This window comes from Corvus moneduloides, chromosome 30 (genome assembly GCF_009650955.1).
Source record: "Corvus moneduloides isolate bCorMon1 chromosome 30, bCorMon1.pri, whole genome shotgun sequence".
Classification (NCBI taxonomy): Eukaryota; Metazoa; Chordata; class Aves; order Passeriformes; family Corvidae; genus Corvus; species Corvus moneduloides.
Window position 1 is genome coordinate 1,110,342 of NC_045505.1, and position 22,269 is coordinate 1,132,610.

Below are 22,269 nucleotides of genomic sequence, written 5' to 3' on the forward strand. Positions count from 1 at the left end.
TGAACATAATTTATGCGCAGGCCGCTGCCGCAGGGGCGCTCCCGCCCGCGGCCGCTGGGGGCGCTGCGAGCGCCGCCGCAGAGACCCCCGGGACAGAGACCCTCGGGACCCCCGGGACAGAGACCCCCGGGACAGAGACCCCCGGGACAGAGACCTCGGAGACCCCCGGGACAGAGACCCCCGGGACAGAGACGCCCGGGACAGAGACGCCCGGGACAGAGACCCCCGGGACAGAGACCCCCGAGACAGAGACGCCCGGGACCCCCGGGACAGAGACCCCCGGGACAGAGACCCCCGGGACAGAGACGCCCGGGACCCCCGGGACAGAGACCCCCGGGACCCCCGGGACCCCCGGGACAGAGACCCCCGGGACAGAGACCTCAGAGACCCCCGGGACAGATACCTCAGAGACCCCCGGGACAGAGACCCCCGGGACAGAGACCTCGGAGACCCCCAGGACAGAGACCCCCGGGACAGAGACCCCCGGGACAGAGACCCCCGGGACCCCCGGGACAGAGACCTCAGAGACCCCCGGGACAGAGACCCCCGGGACAGAGACCCCCGGGACCCCCGGGACAGAGACCTCAGAGACCCCCGGGACAGAGACCCCAGAGACCCCCGGGACAGAGACCCCCGGGACAGAGACCTCAGAGACCCCCGAGCCAGAGACCCCCCGGGACCCCCCCGAGGCAGAGACCCCCAAGAACCCCCCGGGACACCCCCTAGAAACCCCCGAGCCAGACACCCTCCGGTTCCAGAGACCTCCCCGAAACCCCCCGGGGCCAGAGAGACCCGAGAGCCAGAGCCCCCTCCAGAAGCCCCCTAAGAGCCAGAGACTCCCGAGATGCCCCAGGGCCAAAAGACCCCCCCCCCGAGGCAGAGACCCCCTACCAGAGCAGAGGGACACCCCAGAGCCAGAGCCTCCCCGAAACCAGAGACCCCCAGCTGCAGAGCCCTCCTCAGCCCTGGGACCCCAAAACCAGAGACCCTCCCCAGCACCTGAACCAGAGCCCCCTCCAGCCACAAGACCCCCAAATCAGAGGTTCCCAGCCCAGAGAGCCCCCAAAACCCCAGACCCCAAAGTGCCAGGACCCCCCAAACCCCAGATCCCCAATCCTGGACCCCCCAAAACCCCACACCGGCAATTCCAGACCCCCCCAAAGCCCTGGACCCCCAATCCTGAAGCCCCCCCAGCCCCCGAAGTGCCAGGATCCCCCCAAACAGGAGGGGACAAAGGGGACAAGGGATGGGGGCGGGGGAAGGGGGGGACAAGGGCCAAATATTAATGACCCCACAGCCAGACCGACCCCTCCTCATTAATAATCATTAATATTCATTAACATTCTAATTAGCCCAGGTGCGCCTGTTATTGGCGGCCGCGGCCCAATTCTGCCCGGTGCATTTGCATATGCGCTGCCATGATTATGAATATTTAATACGAATCGTTAAATACCTACAGCTAGTTAAATCCCGGGCTCATTTGCATAGCGCTAATAGATTGCATACAGGGAAAGGAAAACAGCTCGGGTGGGGGGGCGGATTTTAATTAACAAAGACTCAGCTGAGGGGGGGCCTTGGGGGCCCGGAGGGGCACTAATGAGGGGCTGGACGAGAGTGGGGTCCCTAAACGGGTCTGGGGGTTTAGAGGGGGAGAGGGGTCCCTAAGCAGGGTCTGGGGGGAAGAGGAAGGTCCTTAAGCGGGTCTGGGGGTCCCTAGCCGGGGTCTGGGGGGATAGAGGGTCCCCAAGGAGGGTCTGAGGGTCCCTAAGCGGGGTCTGGAGGGAAGAGGGGGTCCCTAAGGGGTCCTGGGCTCTCTTAGCGGGGTCGGGGCAGGGCTGGAGGGCACGGGGGTCCCCATGGGAAGGTCTGGGGGGTCCCCAAGCCACGTCTGGGGGGTCCCTGAGCGGGGTCTGGTCCCACTTTGAAGATAAATATTATTTTTTCAATTTCTCTGCATTTTGAAGGTGAGGAACATTTCGCCCTCATTAATTATTCATGAGCAGCCCCCCAGCAGGGAGGCTCGTTTGCATATTCATGCGCCATCTGCTACATTATTCATGAGCGGCTCGCTCGGATTTGGGGATGGAGCTGGGTGAAAATGAGGTGGGAAAGGAGAGATTTGAGTCCTGAAAGTGGGGGCGAAATGAAGGGAGAGGGAGCAGGAAAATCACCCCAAAAGGGGGCGGAATTTTTAACTTCTAGGGGGAATTTTACACTCCAAGGGGGCTCTTTAAGGACGTAGAGATATATGGATTATTTATAGATAGCTTTATATATGTGATGCAGGTTGTATTTATATTTTATGCACTATATATTCTCTTATTTTATCAGTATTTGCTGTGTTTTATTACAATTATACTATATATTGTCTATTTATATAAATCTTTATTTCTTGGCATATATTCATATGATACTATATATTATATTTTATATTTATAGATTGATGCATAATTATACGCTATTTAATATTAATATATTATTCTATTAATTAATACAATGTCTTATTAATACTTATACTATTAATATTTATTCTTATATATTATACATTATATACTACATTAATATTTTATTAATATTTATTATTTGCTATTTTTCTGTATTACTATAGTATGCACTATATATCCCTAAAGGTTTTATAGATATTTTAAAAATACTTATTTTAACTGTATTTGATGTTAAATTCTCATGCATTTATGCCCAAATCTAGAACGCTGTTATTTTATTATCGGTATTTGCTATTATTCGCTCTATTTGAGATCTATTCCATTTTCAAACGCTATTTTCCACCCCCGCTCCGTGCCCAGCCCCGCTTCCCCCCGCACCTGCACCAGGTGAGCCCCTCACAGTCACACCTGGGCCAGGATTTCAGGATTTTGGCCAACTCCACCCCAAATCCATGGAATATTGCGACACCTCCGCCCCTCCTTCAGCCCCCGAGTGCCACAAAACACGCGAGAAAAGGGGTTTTTTATTCCTCAGGGGTTTTTATTCCCTCCTTTCCCTGCGGGTCCCCTGTGCAGGTGCGGGAGGAGGGAACGGGGGGAGGGGCAGAGGCTGCCCCGTGTCCCCCCCCGGAGCCTCTGGGCAGTTTTGGGGGCTCGGGGGGACCCGCTGCTCACCTGCCCAGGGGTCGGGGGGCACCCTGGGGCCAAGGGGGCCCTTCGGGGGTCGCCCCAAAAAAGAAAGGTTCAGGGGACCCCCCGTCACCTCCAAACCCCGCTTAGGGCCCCCCCAGCGCCCCCAGACCCCGCTTAGGGATCCCCCTCCCTCTGAGCCCTCCCAACCCCTGCCTGGGGACCCCAAGACCCCCCCAGACCCCGCTTAGGGACCCCCCCCTCTCCTCCAGCCCCTCAGTTGTGACCCCATCCCCCCCCCCCCCGGGACACCCCCCTCACCCTCCCTCCATTTCCCGCGGCCCCTTTAAGAGCGCGCGGCCCCGCCCCGCCCGCGATGACGTCACGGCGCTCGCTTCCTGCCCCGCTCCCTGCCTTGTCCCTCACCCCCCCAGCGGGCCGCCCCCGCCTCCGCCTCCGCCTCCTCCTCCTCCCCCGCCGCGACTCCGGGAGCCGCCGCCGCCATGAACGGCAAAGGCAAGGCCGGGCCGCCGCCCCCCGCTCCCCTTCACCGGAGCCCCCCGGTCCCCTCCGGGAGCGCCGTCCCGGGCGCGCGGCGCCTTTAAGGGCTCGTGACGGCGCGGGCTGGGCGGGGCCGCGCGGGGCGGGGGGCGGGGCGAGGGTTGCCATGGAGACGCGTGCTCAGCCTCGCTTTGGCCCGGGGGCGGGGCTGGGAGCGGGGTGGGGGAGATACCATGGGAGGGGCCGGGGGGGGGCGGCTGATGCCTTGGGGGGCAGTGGGGGGAGATACCGGGGGGGGGCGGGCACTGATAGCGGGGGGGGGGCACTGATAACGGGGGGGGGGGGGGGCACTGATAGCGGGGGCAGTGGGGGGAGATACCGGGGGGGGGGCACTGATACCGTGGGGGGGGGCACTGATACCGTGGGGGGGCAGTGGGGAGAGATACCGGGGGGGGGGGGCACTGATAACGGGGGGGGGGGGGCACTGATAGCGGGGGCAGTGGGGGGAGATACCGTGGGGGGGGCACTGATACCGTGGGGGGGTGGCACTAATAGCGGGGGGGGGCAGTGGGGAGAGATACCGGGGGGGGGGGGGGGCACTGATACCGTGAGGGGGGGCAGTGGGGGGAGATACCGTGGGGGGGGGACAGTGATAGAGGGAAGAGGGGGGCACTGATACCGTGGGGGGGGGGGGTGGGCACTGATATCGTGGGGAGGGGGGCACTGATACCATGGGGAAGGGGGCACTGATAGCGGGGAGAGGGCACTGATAGCGGGGAGAGGGGGGCACTGATAGCGGGGAGAGGGGGGCACTGATAGCGGGGGGGGAGGGGGGGCACTGATACCATGGGGAGGGGGGCACTGATAGCGGGGGGGAGGGGGGCACTGATACCATGAGGGGGGGGCACTGATGCCACACGGGGGAGGGGAACGGGGACGCCAATACCATGGGGAGGGGGGCACAGGGCGCGGGGGCGATGCCTTTTCCAGGCAGGGCAGTTTCCTGCTCAATCCCAAACCCTCCAGCTCCTCCATCCCGGCTCTCCTGACCCGCTTCTCCCCCCCAGGGCCGTTCCCAGGCCAGCCCTCGTTCCCCGGCCTGGCCCCCCCCGGGTACCCCCAGGCTCTGCCCCTGCCGCAGCCGCCCCCCTACCTTGACCCTGCACCTGCGTACCCCGAGGTAGGTGGGAGCCCTGTCCAGAGGGGCCCCTTACCCCTGGGACCCCTCCTGCCCATCGCCCCGGGGGAGCCCCAAAGCTCACCTGGTTCCCCTGGGCAGTGACACCCTCCATAGCCCAAGTGACCCCAAAAGCCCCGTCAGAGCCCAGCGGTGAATCCCAGGTGATTCCCTGTTCCCGCAGGCAGGTGAGAGCCCCCCGGGTGCTGGATGCACACCTGGCTGTGGGATAACACCTGCCTGACCTTGCTGACTCGGCGTTTTTCCAGCTCTACCGTCTCAGCTTCGTCCCCCTGGGCGCTGCCAGCGTCCCCCCCGTGTCCCCGGCGTACCCAGGTGCGTCCCTGTACCTGCCCCTGGCCCCGCCGGTGCCCGTGGGGGCCCTGGGCTCCCCCGTGGCCTATTTCCCGCTGGGACAGGTGTATCCGCCGGGATCCGCGGTGCTGCTGGAAGGGGCATTTGACACCGGAGCCAGGCTGGGGACAGGGGGCAGCGGCGGCATCCCGGTGAGTGCAGGCGGATCTGTGGGATCTGGGGTTGGGGGGGAAGGTCTGGGACAGGTGGCACTGGCAGCATCGCCGGCAGTGCAGGTGGGTGCACACAATGGGGGGATTTGGGTGGGGAGGGAGCAGAAGATCACCTGTCCCTGGCCCAGGGGAGTCCCAGCCCCATCCCAGCTGGCCTTGGGCACTTCCAGGTGGGATTGGGGATCGCAGGTGGCTCTGGCTCACAGCCGGGCTGGGTGTGGCCAGTGATGCCCAAACCCTTGGCCACCTGACCTCACCTGTCCCCACACCTGAGCGTGGCACTTCCTGTGAGCTGGGGAGGGTCCTGCTCGCCTGGTCCCTGCTTCCCTGGCCTCCCTTGGCTCCCCTTCCCTGGAACCTGAGAGGTTCCTGCTCCCCTGGAATTCCCACCTGTGGCTCGTGGACAGGTGGAGAGCGTGTCCCCCAGGTGACAGCACAGGTGACAGCACAGGTGACAGGTGTCCCCCAGGTGTCCCCCAGGTGTCCCTCAGGTGACAGCACAGGTGACAGGTGTCCCCCAGGTGTCCCCCAGGTGTCCCTCAGGTGACAGCACAGGTGACAGCACAGGTGACAGCACAGGTGACAGGTGTCCCACAGGTGTCCCACAGGTGTCCCCCAGCTCCCAGGTGCTGCAGGTGTCACAGGTGGGTCAGGGCCGCTGTCCCTCAGCAGGGTTTGGGGACACCCCCGGCCGCTGTCCCTCAGCAGGGTTTGGGGACACTGTTGTGTCCCCACAGCCCACGGGGGTTCGTGCCCGCCCTGGGTGTGACACCAACCTGAGCTGTCCCGTTTTGTGACAGTGACCTCGTCTCCCTCCTCCTCACATGACACTGACCGCGGCTGTCCCCTCCTGTGACAGTGACATCAGCTCTCTGCTGTGGCATAACCTTGTCCCCCGCTCCTGTCGTGACACTGACATTGCCTGACCCATCCTGTCGTGATAGTGACCTCGGCTGTCCCCTTGTCGTGACAGTGACCCGTCCCTCCGTTTGTGTCTTGCAGCCGCCGCCCGCCGGGTGCCCCCCGGGTGCCCCCCCGGTGCCCGTCCCGCCCGGAGCTGCCATCCTGCTGCCCCCACGCAAGGGGGGCTTCGGCCTGGGGGGGGCCGGGGGTGGCTTCAGCCTCTGGTGAGGGGGGGCCGGGTTTGGGGAGCCCCCCCCGCCCATCAGCACCTCCCCCCGGTACCTGGGGAGCCCCAAAGGCCGGAGAGGGGCCCCCCCCCGCAGGTGACACGAGCGGGTGATTGGGGGGGGGGTGGGTCCCGGGGGGTTCATTCACAAATTGGGGTGAGCTCAGCCCCGCCCTTTTCTCATTTACATGAAGCTCTAATTAATTAACGGCCTAATCACGCCCTGGGGAAGTGTTTCCCCTTCCACTGCCCTCTTGCCCCTGCTGAACCCATCCGGGTTTCCCTTCCTTTTGGGAAAGGTGGATTTTGGGTAGAAAACAGGCAAAATCTCCTCCCCAGAAGCGAAATTCCCTCTCCAGAGGCAAAAATCCCCTTCCCAGCAGTGGGAAGGGCACCTGAGCCCTTGCTGGCCTCACTCCAGGGGTCCCCCCTCACTCTCTCCCACCTTTCTCCTCCGGAAACGTTTATCCTGGGATTTTTTAACCCGCTCCAAGTAACCTTGGATTGTTTGCACTTCAGCTCTAATCAAAGCCATGACCGGTGCCAGGGCCGTGCTGCAGCTCCCGTGGGATCATCCCATTCCAGCCAGAACCAGGTTTAACCGATGCTTAATTAGCAAACGCTTGGTTTTAACTCAAACCTGGTGTTTTCACACCCAGATTCCTTAAATCCCAGAGGCTGGTTTCCATCTGTCCGGGGGCGTGTGGGAACTGTCAGTTAACACAGATCCGCTTGGATCGGGGACTGTTCGGGAATGGGATCGTTTGGGAGGAGGGTTATCAATGGGTTTATCAATGAGTTGCTTATCAGCGGGTTTATGAATGAGTTTTATGAATGGAACGTTTGTAGATGGATTTTTATGAATGGGATGTCTGTAAATGGGATGTGAATGAGTTTATCAGTGGGTTTATCAGTGACTCATGCGTGCATTGGTAACCAAACCTCCACAAGCTGAGGAGGAACATTTCAGGGATCCTCAATTGGGTGTTTTTCTTCTTTTTGGTTGTTATTTGATGAAAAAGGAGCTCAGATTCGACTCTGTTTTATCTTAGTATTTCACTTTAATCTGAATCCGTGTCCTGTGTGTGTGTGTGACCATCCCTGACTGTTCCCGAGCTCGGCTCTCGGACTCTCTGTGCTGCACTGAACTTGTGGAGTTTTTATACTAAAAACCAAAAATAAAATAAAGATTATTTTGAAAATTTAAATGAAGTAACAAATTTCTATCGGGCCTCTGAGAACCCTTTTGGCTGCTGCCAGCCGGCGGTTTCCTCACTTCTTTCCTTTTTCCTGCTGGGCTGGGAACTTCCTTTTTTGGGGTTGTTATTTCAGGGGGGCTATTTGGGGTTTTTCCTGCCCTCGGGCACCCACATATTCCTTCCATGGTTGGCTTCATAAATTAAGGGAAAAACGAAATGAAAAACCAAAATCAGCCTCAACTTTAGGCAGAACCCCGGCTCCAGGGAATTTAGGTAGATCACAAGCTCCAGGAGATTCAGGCAGAACCTCAACCCCAGGGGATTTAGGCAGGTTTCCAATTTAGGTGGATCCCCAAATCCAAGGAATTTAGGCAGAGCCCCAACTCCAGAATTTAGTCAGATCCTAACTCCAGGGAATTTAGGCAGATTCCCATCTTAGGAAAATCCCCCACCTCCAAGAAATTTCGGCAGATCCTCAGCTCCAGGATATTTAGGTAGACCCCCAACTCCAGGAAATTTGGGCAGATCCCAAATCCCCGATGCTGGGGAATTCAGGTAGCATCCTAACTTCTGAAAATTTATGTAGACCCCCAACTCCAGGGAATTTCGGGACCTGGGTGAATCCCAGGTGCGTCCTTAGATAAAATATTCCTCCTTCTCCTTGGCCGGAGCCTCCTCGGCCCGCGGGGCCACGTCCGGCTCCGGCTGCTCGTAGGTGCGGTAGGAGCCCTGGTTCCGGTACAGGTAAATCCCGATCACCACCAGCACCGTCAGCAAGGTGAGGAACACCAGGGTGATCACCACTGCGGGGGAAGCAGAGGGGAGCCCCGGTCAGCCCCGGGACGGCGGCACTGCCCCGGGGCGGAGCCGGAGGAGCGGCCTCACCTGCGATGACGGCGGTGTCGGCGTCCTCATGGCCGGGGGGGGTGGGAGCCTTCCTCAGGTACGGGGTCGTCAGGTCTTCCTCGGGACAGAGGAGAGAGGGAGGGCCTGAGCCAGGCGGAGAAGGTGGGAAGAGCCCGGAAAAGCGGCTCCAGGTGCTCACCTGCGCTCAGGTGGGGTCGCTCTCCCTCCATCGCATCGGCTCCTTCCAGGTGAAGGTTTGGAGTCCTTCAGAGCTGCCAAAAATAGCGATAAAAGCGGTAAATTCCCCACTCACTGCCCCATCGCCTGGGCCCAGGTGGGGCTGAGATCCCTCCTTCCAGTGGCTCCTTCCAGGTGAGGCTCCGGGTTCCTTCGGAACTGCCAAAAATAGGGATAAAAGCAGTGAATTCTCATGAATCTCCCCGAAAGGCTCTGCGCGAGGGGGTGCGGGGGGTGCGGCACCAGTTACGCACTGGTATCACTGGGACTGCGGTCGGAGCCGGGACAGGGAAGGACCAGCCCCTGACTGGATTCCCTTCCAAATTTTGAGAGCTTCAGATTGCTTGAAAGTCCTTGAAAATGCCCTAAATCCGCGGGCGGAGGGCGATGCCGCAGCCGGGACGTGGAATTGCTGGACCCACCTCGGCTGTGCCCGGTGGGGACCCCCGGGACCCCCCAAAGTGTCCCGGCGGTGGCTCCGGCGCTCGGGGCCGGGTGGCTCCGGGGCTCGGGGATTCCGTGACTCAGCGCGGTCGGGAGCGAATCAAATCTCATTTGTTTGTGGTTTATTAGAAAAGAGGAAATCGAGCGGCGGGAGCGCGGCCGCGGGTCGGGAGCGGGGCGGGGCCACGGCCGGGGGGGGCGCCGGGAATTGGGGCCGGGGGGCGCCGGGAATTGGGGAAAAATGAACGTTCGGGATGGGCGGGACCCCGAGCAGGCAATGCCCGGCTCGGGCTGGCACAAGCCACCCACTCATTAAACTCCGTTTTACTTAAAACCAGCTCTGCTTTAAGCCAAACTTCTATTTAAACCCAGTTTTAATTTAAACCCAGCTTTGCTTTAAACCTGGTTTTGCTGTAAGACCAGTTCTGCTTTAAAACCAGCCCTGCATTAAACCTTGCTTTGTTTTAATCCTGTTTTACTTTAAATTTTGTTTTGCTTGAAACCCAGCTTTGCTTGAAACCAAACTCTGCATTAATCCCAGCTTTGTTTTAAACCCGATTTTGCCTTAAACGCAGCTTTGCTTTAAACCCAGCTTTTCATTGAACCCGGTTTTCTTTCCAGCTCAATTTTGCTTTAAACCTGTTTTTACTTTAGTCCCAGTTTTATGTTAAACGCAGCTTTTCTTTAAACTTGGTTTTGCTTTAAACTCATTTTGCTTTAAACCCAACTTTAAGTCCAGCTTCTCATTAAACCCAGCTTTGAATTAGACCTGATTTTGCTTTAAACCCAGCTTTCCTTTAAACCCAGTTTGCTTTAGACATAATTTTGCTTTAAACAGTTTTGCATTAAATCCAGTTTTGCTTTAATCCCAGCTTTGTTTTAAACTCGGTTTCGCTTTAAACACAGCTTTGAATTAAACCAAGTTTTGCTTTAAACAGTTTTGCTTTAAATCCAGTTTCGCTTTAAACCCGGTTTTGCTTTAACCCAGCTGTTCATTAAACCCAGCTTTGCTGTGAAGCCCCCCCAGCAGCGCTGTCCAGGAAGCCACGGGCCTTCCCCAAAGCCAACCACGACCGTCCCAAGGAGCAGCTGCTGCTCCCGGGTGGCTTCAGAGCGGAAACTGGGTCTGACTTCCCCAAAAGAGATCGGGATTTAAGAGAAAAAGAGGAAAAGGCGCCGCTGGATGGAACGGGAGCTGGTCCGAGCCTCAGGGAGGGATTCTTGGGAAGAGTCTGGCACTGCCGGTGGGAAACACAAACCCGTTCTGTGCCCAGCTCCCGAAAAACAGAATGCTGGGACCCACAGCACCCAAAAACCAGAATCCTGGGACTCACCAAAGGTCTAAACCCAGTTTTATCTGAGGAAAGGTTTGATTTCCATCAAACCATCCGTGGTCATGGAGGTGGAGCTCCTCGTGCTCTGTCCGGGGGCAGGGATGCTCCCTGTGGATGGCCCTCGCTGCTCCCGCCTTGGGATGGTGGGAAGGAACTCCCCAAAGCCCAGCGGGAAGGATCCGGTGCTTCCCAGCGCGGAAATCCACGGGGAGTTTGGCGGTGCCAGGCCGGGATGCAGCCCGGAAGAGGGGGCTGGCAGCGGGAGTGAATCATCCCCAGCACGCCGCATCCCGATGGATTTCCATGGGTTTTTAAAGCAGGGTTGTGAAAAGCCCTCATCTTCCTCATTCCTGCGCTCCGGCCGAGCGGCTCGAGAGCCGCTCCCGAGGGAACCCAACCCCGCTCCGCTGCTCTGACCCCCAAAACTCCTTCGAGGAGCGCTGGGGCTGCAGCCCCCCATTCCCATCCCCATTCCCATGCGCATTCCTGGTGTCCGGAGGACAGGATGAGCAAACCACCCCCACAGGGATTTTTTATGGGGTGCTTGGCAGTGCCTTCACAGCCCCCCCGTTCCCATCCCACTTCCATTCCCATTCCCGGCGGATGGAGGATGGGATCAGCAAACGTCTCCACGGGCTTCTTTTTGGGGTGCTCAGCAGCACCTTCCCAGCCCCCCCTTCCCCTCCCCAGCGGACGGAGGACGGGATTTGCTGCTCACCCTCATTTCTTCTCCGTCACCTTGCCATGATCCCCTGGGATCAGCACTTTGCTCCCCGTTTCCCCCTCAGCTTTCCTGCCGGATTTCCTGTTTTCAGCCTCTCCCTGTGGCAGGATCCGGCCTTTTCCCTCCCCTCCCACCCCAAATCCAGCTGGAAAATGCCCGGCCGAGCCCCGACATTCCGGCTTCACCCCAAACCAGCTGCACAGCCCGGCCCTCACTGCGGGGCTCCGGTGCCTCCGTGTCCAAAACCCCGTGCGTGGCGCACCCACCCCCTCCGAGCCCCCCCAGGGAACGGGAATTCCGGGGGGGCATCCCGGGACCCGGGTCCCGCTCCTCCAGCTCTTACCTGCCGGCACCATGTGCGGCTCCAGGTGCAGGCGTTGCCCAGGTGGAGGCGTTGCCCTTTCCCTGCCTCACCTTTCCAGTTCGGCTGGAATGAGGATCAGCCCCCGGGATTCCTCCTCCGTTAACCCCTCGCTGGCTGCGGAGCCAAACCCTCACCCCGGCGACCGCGAATGGGGCTTTGTGTGGGAATGGGGGAATTCCGGATCACGGGAGGGGAAAATTGGGGTGTTTGGGGGCTTTTTGGCATGACGGCGCATTTTCCGGGAGCTGGTGGAACAGGCTCGACGCCTTCTCCCTGAGTCACGGGTGTTGGAGGGGACGGGAGAGAGTGACAACCCCCAACCCCCCCACGCAGCCACCCCAAACCCGCCGGTGGGGATCCCCCCCGGACCCCTCCGCAATCCCAGATAGAGATTTGGGGTTTTGCCACCTTTTCCACCTTTATTTCGGACGGGACGGGGGCTGGGAAATGCATCCTGGGGAATGAATTTGGGGAAGACGCCGCATTTCCCGTGGGATCACAGGGCGCTGAGGAACTCGGGGGGGTCCTGGGGGAGGTCTGCAGCACCTGAGGGATCCCGGCTCGTGTCCTGGCTCGTGTCCTGCTCCGGTGTCCCGGAACAGCCCTGGGAGAGACACGGGGGTGACACGGGCACCTCGTGATTCCGTTAAACCCCACCCGAAAGTGACCCCCCCCCGCCCCATTGCAGCCGCCTGGGTTGGAGATCCCGAGGGGGAACGGCCGTTCCCGGGGCCCGACGCCGCGGGGAGGGGCAGGTCCAGCCCCACCTGCAGCACAGAGTGTCCCGTGGGCCGGGTTTGTCCCCCGGGCCGGCCCCGTGTCCCCACGTCCCGCCCGGGGGTCCCCCCGGCCAGGAATCCCCCTGTGCGAGCTCCCCGCTCCCACCCCTGGCGTCTCCCAGAACTTCCCCACCTGAATTTTGCCCACCTTTGGCTCGATATCCGTCACCTCCGCGCTGTCCCCGGTGTCACCGCGCTGTGCCGTGTCACCGCCGAGCTGGCACGGCTCCCGGGGACGCGCCGGTGCCGCCGCCGCGGGCCCGAGGACATCGCCGGGGACAGCAGCGGTGGGGGACGGTGGCACCGCGGGACGCGCCTGACCCTCGGCGCTGGTGGCCGTGCTGTCCCCTGCCGTGCCCGTGGCTTTTCCCGGCTCTGGGGACGCGGTGCCGGTGGCCTGGGCAATGGCCTCGGATAAAATCAGTGACGCCAGGGAGGTGGCGATGCCCTCGGGCCCCCCCCCGCGCCCCGCTGTCGCCCCCCGGCTCCGGACCCCCGCTGGAGGGGTCGGCCCCCGGCTCCGCGGCTGTCGCCGATGCCTCCCGACCAGGGGACAGAGAGCGGGGGTCGGAGATGGTCTCCGGAGTCTCCTCGCTGGACACCGACACCGTCACCGATGTCTCCTGCTCCGGGGACGCCTTGTCGTGGCCGGGGCCGGGCTCCTCCGTCTCCTCGCTGGACACCGACGCCGTGTCCAGAGACCCCCCGCTGGCGGGCGAAGCCGGGGGGGGCCCGGGGGAAACAGCCCCCAGGTCCCCGTTGGAGGTGGCATCGGTGGCAGCGCTGTCCCCGCCGGGGGACCCCAGTGTCACCTCCGCGTCCACCACGGGCGCCTTGTCCGGGCAGGGGAACATGGCCGGGGGGCTCACGGGCGAGGAGATGACCAGCGAGCGGCGGTTGCTGGGGGGGGGAGGACACAGAGGGGTTCAGCTTGGGGTGTCCCCAGGCGTCCTTGGGGTGTCACTGGCCCAGCTTGCAGGTGACGCTGCCCCATCCAGCGGGACCCGGATTAACTCCCCAGGACCACCAAAAGCACGCTCAGCCCCTCTTTGGCTTTGGGACCGGACTCCATCACATTTGTGGGGGTTGGGGGCGATTTGTCCCCTTAGCCCCCGCCGTCCCCTCAGCTCCCCCAGGTGTTACCTGGGGACACCTTTGATGATGAAGACCTTGCTCGAGTGCTGCTTCTCCAGTTTGCTCATCACCTCGTACAGGTCTCGGTTGAGCTGGGGAGGGAGGACACAGGAACACTTCAGGGGGCCCCCAGGTGCCCCTCATCATCCGGGGGCTCAGCAGGGCCCCCAACACCTGGGGACACCCCGAACACTCTCGGGCTGCTCTGAGTGAATTAAATGAAAAGTGAGGACTCCGGGGGTGTGGGGGGCAGCACCGGCGTAGCCACCTGGGGACACCTGGGGGGGCCTGGGGAGGCCTGGGGACACCTGGGGAAGCCTGGTGCTGCCAGGGGATGGGGGAGGTGTTTTGAGGTGCCCTCCCCACCTTGCTCATCTCCTTGTAGAAGACGTCACGGAGGTTGGAGATGTTCTGGAAAACGGTGACGTAGCAGGCGATGCGGCTGCGGGGGGACACCAGAGGGGTCTGGGGGTGCTCACCCACGTCCCACCCGCATCCAACTCCGTGGACCCCACAGGGAAGGGGGATGGCCCCCTCAGGGCCACCCCATGGATGCTGTGGAGTTGCCACCTCCCACTGTCACAGGCCCCCGTGGCCAATGTCCCCCAGGATCCCCGATGTGTCCCCAAGGGTGGACTTTGAGGAGAGACCCAGGCCAATTCTTCCCTGCCATGGGGGGAACTCACCCTCCCGATGGCACCTGTGCCCAGCCCGTATCCCCCAGCCCCACGATGTCCCCCTGCCCCTGCAGAGTCCCCCAGCCCCACGATGTCCCCAGCCCTCGATCCGTGATGTCCCCAAACCCTTGCGATGTCTCCCAGCCCCGTGATATCCCCAGCCTGGCAACCCCCACCGTGACCTCCAGCCCCACGATGTCCCAAATCCCTGCAGCGTCTCCCCAGCCCCCGAATGTCCCCGAGCCCCCGCGATGCCCCCAGCCCCTGTGAGAGCCCCATACCTGCCGTACAGGACCGGCAGCTCCTCCCGCAGGTCCCTGTTCAGGTCCTCAAACACCGCCTGGGCTTTGTTGAACTCCTCCTCAGCCTGCGGGGAGGGACACGGGGGGGCCGTGGCTTTGTCCGCACGGCCGGGGGACTGTCCCCGCATGGGGACTGTGCCGGGGGGTCCCAGGGGGTCCCAACCTTGGCGATTTTGGCCTCATCCTTTTTCTTGGCGCTCTGCAGAGCCTCCAGGTGGTGCCGGGCACTGTCGTAGTCCACGAGCTTTCGACCCCGCTTGGCGATGCGCTCCTGGGGGGCGACAGGTCAGCCAGGACCCCCCCCGTTCCCCCTGTCCCCAACCCCGCCCGGCCGCCCAGGGGGGCACCTTGAAGTCCCCGAACTGAGCCAGGTAATTCTCCATGAGCCGCAGGGCTTGGTCGGCCAACTTCGCCTCGTAGTCGTCCCACAGGAGGTCATTGCTCTGGGGGGACAGGGACAGAGGTGACACCCGGGGCCCTCCAAACCCCTGGGACAGGGGCAGAGGTGACACCCGGGACCCTCCAACCCCCCCGGACAGGGACAGGGACAGAGGTGACACCCGGCACCCTCCAAACCCCCCGGACAGGGACAGAGGTGACACCCGGCACCCTCCAAACCCCTGGGACAGGGGCAGAGGTGACACCCGGCACCCTCCAAACCCCCCGGACAGGGACAGAGGTGACACCCGGGACCCTCCAAACCCCTGGGACAGGGGCAGAGGTGACACCCGGGACCCTCCAAACCCCTGGGACAGGGGCAGAGGTGACACCCGGCACCCTCCAACCCCCCCAGGCTTCAAGGGGACCCTTGGGGACACGCCGGGCTCACGTCGGCGATGGCTCGGAGCTCCTCGTGCCCGTCCCACTCAGGGCTGTAAATCTCCTGCAGCGTCTCGGCCACCTTGCGGGAGCTCTCGTGCATCACTGGGGGCACAGATAGCGGCCATTACCCCTTATCGATTATTTGTTATCGCTATTAATTAATTCGTTGTTGCCTGATGTTATTTATTAGCCCGGGTATGTTGTTCTAAATTATTTATTTTCTCTTTATTATCCCAGATATAGCACATATATCCGATAGATGATATATGTATTATCTGCTTGTTTTCTATTTAATATCCCATATATAATATATATCCCATATATATCTATTTATTACCTATTATCCCACATACAGTATTTTTATTATTATTGTATCTTTAATATCTCTTTAATATCTATTATTTATATTTTTATTATCTCTCTGTTACTTTTATCTCTTTATTATCCCATGTTTTTCATATATGAGATATAAATCCATGTTGTATATCTCGTATATGTAAGACATATAATATATATCTCATATATAATATATTTATTATCTATTATCCCACCTACAGTATTTTTATTATCTATTTTCTCTTTATTATCTATTTGTAGCTTACCATCTATTTATCCTCAATATTTCTTTCGATTTATTATTTCTTCTGATTTAATAATGATTCTTTATTAATAATCGATTTATTATGAGCATGATTTATCTCCTCTGATATTCCTTATTTATTATCCCGGCTCACAGACCCAGCGAGGCTCCCCCCGAGCCCTTCCCTGTTCCCGGGTTTTCCTGGGACGTTTGGGGTCGGTCCCGCACCTCTCACGGCTCCCACGAACCCCTTGAGGTCCTTGTAGAGTTTGTGCCCCTCGTTCTGCAAAACACGGCGGCGAGGAGGGGTCAGGGCTGTCCCCGGGGCTGGGGGGGCACAGAGACCCCCGGGCAGGGTCGGGGTGTCCCCAGTGTCCCCGCTGTCCCCCTGTCACCTGCTGCAGGTGGAAGTTGTAGGCGCTCTGCTCGAACTGCTCGTCTTTGGTTTCCACCGTTTTGCCCAATTTTTGCAAAACCTGTGACGGAGAGAGAGGGGAGGAGCGCCCACCACACCCCGGGGTCACGGGGCTGTGCCCCCCAAAACCCCCTGAGGGGCTGCCGAGGATCCAGCAGGGCAGGATTTATGTGGAAATGCAAAATTTCGGTGGGTCCCCCAGTGCTTTTGTTCTTTTCAGGAAAACAGTGAATTTTTGGGTGCCAACCCATCCCCTCCCGCCCCCCCCAAACCCTATGGGTGCAGTCCTGTGCACCCCAAAACACCCTGAGCCCCGACTGTGGGGCACAGGGGACACCATGAGGAGGATGAGGAGGGTCTGAGGCTGAAGGAGAGGGGAGAGATTTGGGGTGTCCAGGCTGAGCCTCCTGGGAAGAGGCTGAGTCTGGACTGGGGCAGTTTTGGGGTGACCAGGAAGCGATTCAGCCCCCCTGGGAAGAGACTGGGCCAGGCATGAAGGAGTTTTGGGGTGCCCAGGAAGAGGGTGACCCTCCGGAAAATGACTGAAGCCAGATGGGGGGAAATTCAGGATGTCCAGGACAGGCTGATCCGCCCCCGCCGCCCCCCCCCAGAAGAGGCTGGGGCCAGGCAGGAGGGACTTTTGGGGTGTCCACAAAGAGCTTGATCCCCACAGGAAGAGGCCAGGGCTGGGAGCAGGGAGCTTTGGAGTGTCCAGGAAGAGGTCGGGGCCGGCCGGGAGGGAGATTTGCGTGTGCGGGAAGCAGCCGGAGCCTGGCCCGGGATGATTGAGCCCTGGAGAGCCCAATTTAGCACCGAGCCCTGGCCAGGAAACCCGGGAAGGGAGGGTTTGAGGGGGGGGGGTCTTTGTGTCAGCCTAAAATGGGAGTCACGGCTGCTTTTTTGGGCAGAGAAAAGGAAAGAGCCCCCTCTCCCTCCCCCCGAGGTGCCCCCCTGCAGCTGAGAATTGCCTTGCTCGTGCCGCTTCCGCAGCCCTTCCCCCCCATTTCCTGTGGGGCCGGTGCCGATCTCACCAGCATTGCTGGGACCACCGGCCACGCCGGGTCCTGCTGGGCACCGTCACCCCGAGCCAGCCCACAGGGACCCTGTGCCATCACCCCACAGCCCCCCCATAACCTCTACAAGGCATTTTGGGTGGAAAACCCCCCATGACTAGAGAAGCCAAAGTATCTTGGGGAGCTCTGGGAGATGCCATCATCCAAAGCCTTGGAGCAACGATGACGTTGACCCAGAAACCCCCGAATTCCCACCCTCTGACCACCCAAAGGTGCCGAGCGGTGCCATTTGAGCCCCCTCGAGAGCCCTGTGGTGGGAAAGGACAAATCCAGTAAAAGCTGGGATCTGGGGGTGGGTGGCACCTCCGTACCTTCTCCTGGGCGCGGCTGAAGCGCTTCTGGACCTGCCTGGCGAAGAGCCCGGCGCTGCCGCTCCTGCCCTCGGCCATGGCCCCGGCCCGGCCCCGCCCGCGGCCCCGAAGCTGCCGTTTGAGGGTTTTGATGGAGGAAGTTGGAGGCAAGGCCAGGCAGCATCCGCTGCGCACCCCGGAACCCCCGGAAAGGCTCCCCCGGCGCCCGGCACAGGGCTGGGGCACAGGGCTGGGGGCCATGGAGGATCCGGCGCTGGGAGGGATCCACAAGGATCATCGAGGCGGCTCTTGGCCCTGCACAGGACAACCCCAAAAGTCCACAGACAACAAAATCCTAATGCTCAAGACTCTTGTCAGAAAGGTCCCTGACCTCTCGGATCAGGGAATAACCAGAGTTGGAAGGGACCCACAAGGAATATCAAGGTCACCTCTTGGTTCTGCAAAAGACAGCCCCAAAGATGCCCAAAATCCCAGTGTCCAAGAGCGGTGTCCAAGTGCTCCCTGATGTGCGGAATCATGGAACCATGGATATCCTGACTTGGAAGGGCCCACTGGGAATAAAGAAATGTGGAACATCTGGAGTTGGATAAGACACAAGCTGTGTGTCCAAATCTTGGCCCTACACAGGACAATCCCAAAAAACTCATTAATCCACAAATCCCAACTTTTTAGCCCTAAAATGAGTCTACAGCCCTTTGTGCCACAACTGGGGGCTCAGCTTTGGTTTGGGGTGTCCCTGCGTGGGGCGGAGCCGTTGCCGCTGTCCCTCGCCGTGTGCCCTTGGTGCTGATAGAACCAACACGGGATCATTTGGAGATTGTGTCCCTGTGAAATCTCGTGTTTTCCTTGGAGATAAGGGCAGAACGGCAGCAGCGGCTTTTTACTTCCTCCATTTTTCTTTACCTCGGTGAGCCCATGACCCCCGTGGTCCCAAATGCTGTTTGCCAATGCCTGTCCCTCGAGGGCCAAGGTTCCCCCCCAAAACAGCCTCAATGTGGAGTTGAAGGGGTAAAAAAGGACACCGTTTTGGCCAGAACTCCGGGCTTTATTTCAAACCGTAGCGCTGCTTCATTTAGCCCCAAAGTCAGGCCCCGGGGAGGCCGAGCCCCGGCCCTGCTCCAGCGCTGGCTGTGCCGCGGGGTTGGCGAGGGACTGGAGGTCGTGCCCCGTTTGTGCCTCGATTTCCCCAGGCCAGCAACGCTGCGGCTCCATTCGGGTGCTGGATCAGACTCTGGGACCGTCCCACAAATCAAGGCCACGGAGAGCCGCAGCCGAGGCCCCCCGGGGCCCAGACCGGGACAACCTCGGGACACGGCTCCGGGACACGGGAGCAGGAAGGTGCCGGCGCGGGGCGGCGTCTGCGCGGGAGCCGGAGCCGAGGGCCGCTCGGGGTGTCCGTGGGGTGCCTCGGCCTCGGCGCCGTGTGTGCTTTGGCAGAGGGGCCAAGGCCGCTCGCTGGGGCCGCGGCACCTGCTTCCCTTCCCGCGCCTCCTCCCGCGGCCCCGTTAAAGCGCCCGCGGGGCAGCGCCTCGGTCCCGCCGTGGACACCGCGCTCCAGGATGATGCTGCAGCTCGTGCTCCTCGCCGCCCTCGCCCTCTGCGGTGAGTCCCGCCCGGAGCCTTCGGCCTCGGCACCTCCTGACACCCTCCCTGACCCCTCCGCTGGGGACTCACGCCGTCCCTCTGTCCCCAGGGCGCTGCTCCGAGCTCGATCTCGATGGGATGCAGCGGGTGGTCGGTGGGACCGAGGCGCGCTCGCACGCCTGGCCCTACCAGGTGAGTCCTGCCGGGGTCCCAAGGGCGATCCCGGGGCTCTCCTCGCCCCGGCACCCTGCGCTGAGCCCCCCCTGCCCGTGTCTCGCCCCCTCCCCAGATCTCCCTCCAGTATTACTCCGGGGGCAGCTGGCACCACACCTGCGGGGGCTCCCTCATCCGCACGAACTGGGTGATGACCGCCGCCCACTGCGTGAACAAGTGAGCAGGGCGGGCCCCCTCCTTCCTCTCGGGAAAGCTCCTTTCCCCCAAAACCCTTTCCAAGGAGAAAGTCCGGCCGCCCCAAGCCGCAGCGCAGCCGCCCTTGGAGGGCTTTTGGGCTCCTCCGGCAGGGGCTCCACGGGGCTGTTTCGGGAGCATCCTCTCCCTGCTCTGACCCTTCCGCATCAGCTCACGCTTGGAATGACCGTACTTTGGGGCTGAAGGAGTGTTTTTGCACCTTCCCGGCAGTAACATGAACTACCGTGTGGTGGCCGGCGAGCACAACCTCAACAGGAACGAGGGCAGCGAGCAGATCTTCAGCGTCAGCAAGATCATCGTCCACCCCTACTGGAACAGCAACAACGTGGCCGCGGGGTAAGGCCCGCGGGAGGGGAGCTGGGGGGAGCCCGGCCGGGATCCGGCCCGGGGGTCCTTGTAACATCCTCTCCCTCCGCGCCGCAGCTACGACATCGCCCTGTTCCGCCTGAGCGGCTCCGCCACGCTGAACAGCGCCGTGCAGCTGGCGGCGCTGCCCCAGGAGGGCACCATCCTGCCCAACAACTACCCCTGCTACATCACCGGCTGGGGGCTCACCCGCAGTGAGTGACGGGCTCCCCCCGCCCCAAATTCCCCCGAGGCTGGGCGACGCCGGCAGCCCAGGGAGCTCTCGGAGCGCTTGGCCGCCCCAGGAGGCTTCGCTCGGGGCACGCAGGTGCCCAGCGCCGGCTGGGGCCGCGCCGAGCTTTGGGGGGACGGACGGGGCCGGGGGGCTGGGCGGGGGCGCGGCTCTGCTTTCTTTGGCCGGGCCGTTGCGGGCTCCGGCGGCTGCGAGCCGCCGCTGACCGGCGCCGGGTCCGTGCAGCCAACGGGCAGCTGTCCAGCGTCCTGCTCCAGGCCTACCTGCCCGTCGTGGACTACCAGACCTGCTCCAGCCCGTCCTACTGGGGCTCCACCGTCAAGAACACCATGGTGTGCGCCGGCGGCGACGGCGTGCGCTCCGGCTGCCAGGTCCGGCCCCGCGCCCCGCGCTGCCCCCCGGCACCCCCGGCGCCCCCCGCAGCCCCGGCTCACGCCGCTCCTCGCTCCGCAGGGCGATTCCGGCGGTCCCCTGCACTGCGCCGTCAATGGCCAGTACCAGGTGCACGGCGTCACCAGCTTCGTGTCCAGCCTGGGCTGCAACGTCCTGCGCAAACCCACCGTGTTCACCCCGCGTCTCCGCCTACGTCTCCTGGATCAACAGCGTAAGGCGGCCGGGCCGGGCCGGGCCGGGGCTCAGCCCCAGCGCTCTCGGGGCACCTCTGCGCCGGCCCCGGCCCCGCGCGGCTCAGCCCGGCCCCTTCTCCCTTCCAGGTGATCGCCCAGAACTGAGCAGAGCGGGACAAGCGCCCGCTCGCCCTCGCCCACGGACATCCCCTGACTCCCCCGCGCCGCGCTCCGGCCTTCTCGCCCCCGAGCCGGGGCCAATAAAATCTCTCTTCCCGTCTCTGTGCCTCGCTGCTGCCTTGACCCGCGCCCGCCGATCCTTCCTCCTCCGGCCCGGCATCCTCCTCCGCTCCCATGCCCCGCACCATCCCTTGCCCGCCTCCTCCTCCTCCTCCTCGCCCCTCAGGGAAGAGCCCTGGGCAGCAGGAGCCGGCTCCGAGCTGTCGGGGCAGCCCGAGCGTCTGTGAGATGCTGGCAGAGGGGGGGGAAACGCTGCAAATCCCCTTCCTGGGCAGCAAGGCGCATCCTTGGGAATGCGGGGGACACCCAGAGGATACGGGGCCGTCCCATCGCGATTTTCCCTGACACTCGCTCCGTTTCTCTTCCCAAACGGACCTCCTTGGCCATGAGAGATGCCGGGTTCGGGGACTGTCACCTCCTCGTCCCTCAGCTGCATCCTGCGGCTGTGCCACAACCCCCCAGCCCGGGGGCAAACCGCCAGCACCAACGTGCCCCAAACACCCAGTTTACGCCCAAAACAGACGCCGCTGCATGGATCCAGTGGCCCCTGGGGGTTCCTCTCACCCCTTTGTCGTGTCCTGCTGAACAAAACACCCAAGGACAGCAAGATGGCCCTCCCAGCACCGGGGTGGCCGCAGGAGCGGTGGCTGCACCTGGCACTGCTGAAGCCCCTCGAGGGCTGTGTCCACTTCTGCCCCTTCCAACAAGAAAAACACTTGAGGAGGAGCTGGACCATGTCTGGAGAAGGAAACAGAGCTGGGGAAGGGACTGGAGCAGCTGAGGGAGCTGGGAAAGGGCTCAGCCTGGAGCAAAGGAGGCTCAGGGGGGACCTTGTGGCTCTGCACAACTCCCTGACAGGAGGGGGCAGCCGGGGGGGGTCGGGCTCTTCTCCCAGGGATCAGGGACAGGAGGAGAGGGAACGGCCTCAGGCTGGGCCAGGGCAGGCTCAGGGTGGACAGCAGCAGGAATTTCCCCAGGGAAAGGGTGCTCAGGCCTTGGCAGGGGCTGCCCAGGGAGGTTTGGAGTGCCCACCCCTGGAGGTGTTCAGGGAAGGGCTGGAGGTGGCACTCAGTGCTCTGGGCTGGTGACAAGGTGGGCATCGGGCACAGCTTGGCCTTGACGGGCTGGGAGGGCTTTTCCCACCTCAGGAATCCTGGGATTCCGTGCTTGGTGTGCCAGGAACGCAGCTGGTGCAGTAGCTCA

General features: G+C 61.7%; 4 protein-coding genes across 8 annotated transcripts; 2 read left to right on the top strand and 2 right to left on the bottom strand.

Moving 5' to 3' along the window:
• The first annotated feature begins 3,554 nt into the window (after positions 1-3,554).
• On the top strand, positions 3,555-7,616 carry DAZAP2 (DAZ associated protein 2). 2 transcript variants are annotated; one of them, XM_032094177.1, is made up of 4 exons: positions 3,555-3,590; positions 4,643-4,755; positions 5,022-5,258; positions 6,282-7,616. In XM_032094177.1, the coding sequence occupies exons 1-4, from the start codon at positions 3,578-3,580 to the stop codon at positions 6,408-6,410; spliced, it is 492 nt and encodes a 163-aa protein (XP_031950068.1). In that variant the 5' UTR covers positions 3,555-3,577; the 3' UTR covers positions 6,411-7,616. The 2 variants fall into 2 exon arrangements, with proteins under 2 accessions (XP_031950068.1, XP_031950067.1); XM_032094176.1 differs by lacking the exon at positions 6,282-7,616 and having other exon boundaries at positions 5,022-5,792.
• On the bottom strand, positions 7,448-11,635 carry SMAGP (small cell adhesion glycoprotein). Of its 4 annotated transcripts, none has more exons than XM_032094178.1 (4): positions 11,536-11,635; positions 8,653-8,725; positions 8,493-8,567; positions 7,448-8,410 (listed from the first exon to the last, which is right to left on the bottom strand). In XM_032094178.1, the coding sequence occupies exons 2-4, from the start codon at positions 8,681-8,683 to the stop codon at positions 8,244-8,246; spliced, it is 273 nt and encodes a 90-aa protein (XP_031950069.1). In that variant the 5' UTR covers positions 8,684-8,725; positions 11,536-11,635; the 3' UTR covers positions 7,448-8,243. The 4 variants fall into 4 exon arrangements, with proteins under 4 accessions (XP_031950069.1, XP_031950070.1, XP_031950072.1 ...); XM_032094179.1 differs by lacking the exon at positions 11,536-11,635 and adding an exon at positions 11,187-11,287; XM_032094181.1 differs by lacking the exon at positions 11,536-11,635 and adding an exon at positions 10,469-11,102.
• Positions 11,636-11,955: 320 nt separating this feature from the next.
• BIN2 (bridging integrator 2) lies at positions 11,956-17,764 on the bottom strand. The gene is given in 12 exon segments (XM_032094101.1): positions 11,956-12,160; positions 12,484-12,795; positions 12,797-13,235; positions 13,479-13,561; positions 13,836-13,911; positions 14,428-14,513; positions 14,612-14,719; positions 14,796-14,891; positions 15,278-15,372; positions 16,079-16,133; positions 16,246-16,326; positions 17,650-17,764. Coding segments are annotated over 12 exon segments (1,617 nt in total). The 5' UTR covers positions 17,728-17,764; the 3' UTR covers positions 11,956-12,052.
• A 1,444-nt stretch (positions 17,765-19,208) lies between these two features.
• Positions 19,209-21,106, top strand: LOC116436602 (chymotrypsin-like elastase family member 1). The gene is given in 9 exon segments (XM_032093826.1): positions 19,209-19,251; positions 19,343-19,425; positions 19,523-19,623; positions 19,873-19,998; positions 20,086-20,222; positions 20,486-20,631; positions 20,714-20,830; positions 20,832-20,864; positions 20,974-21,106. Coding segments are annotated over 9 exon segments (804 nt in total). The 3' UTR covers positions 20,992-21,106.
• Positions 21,107-22,269: the final 1,163 nt, after the last annotated feature.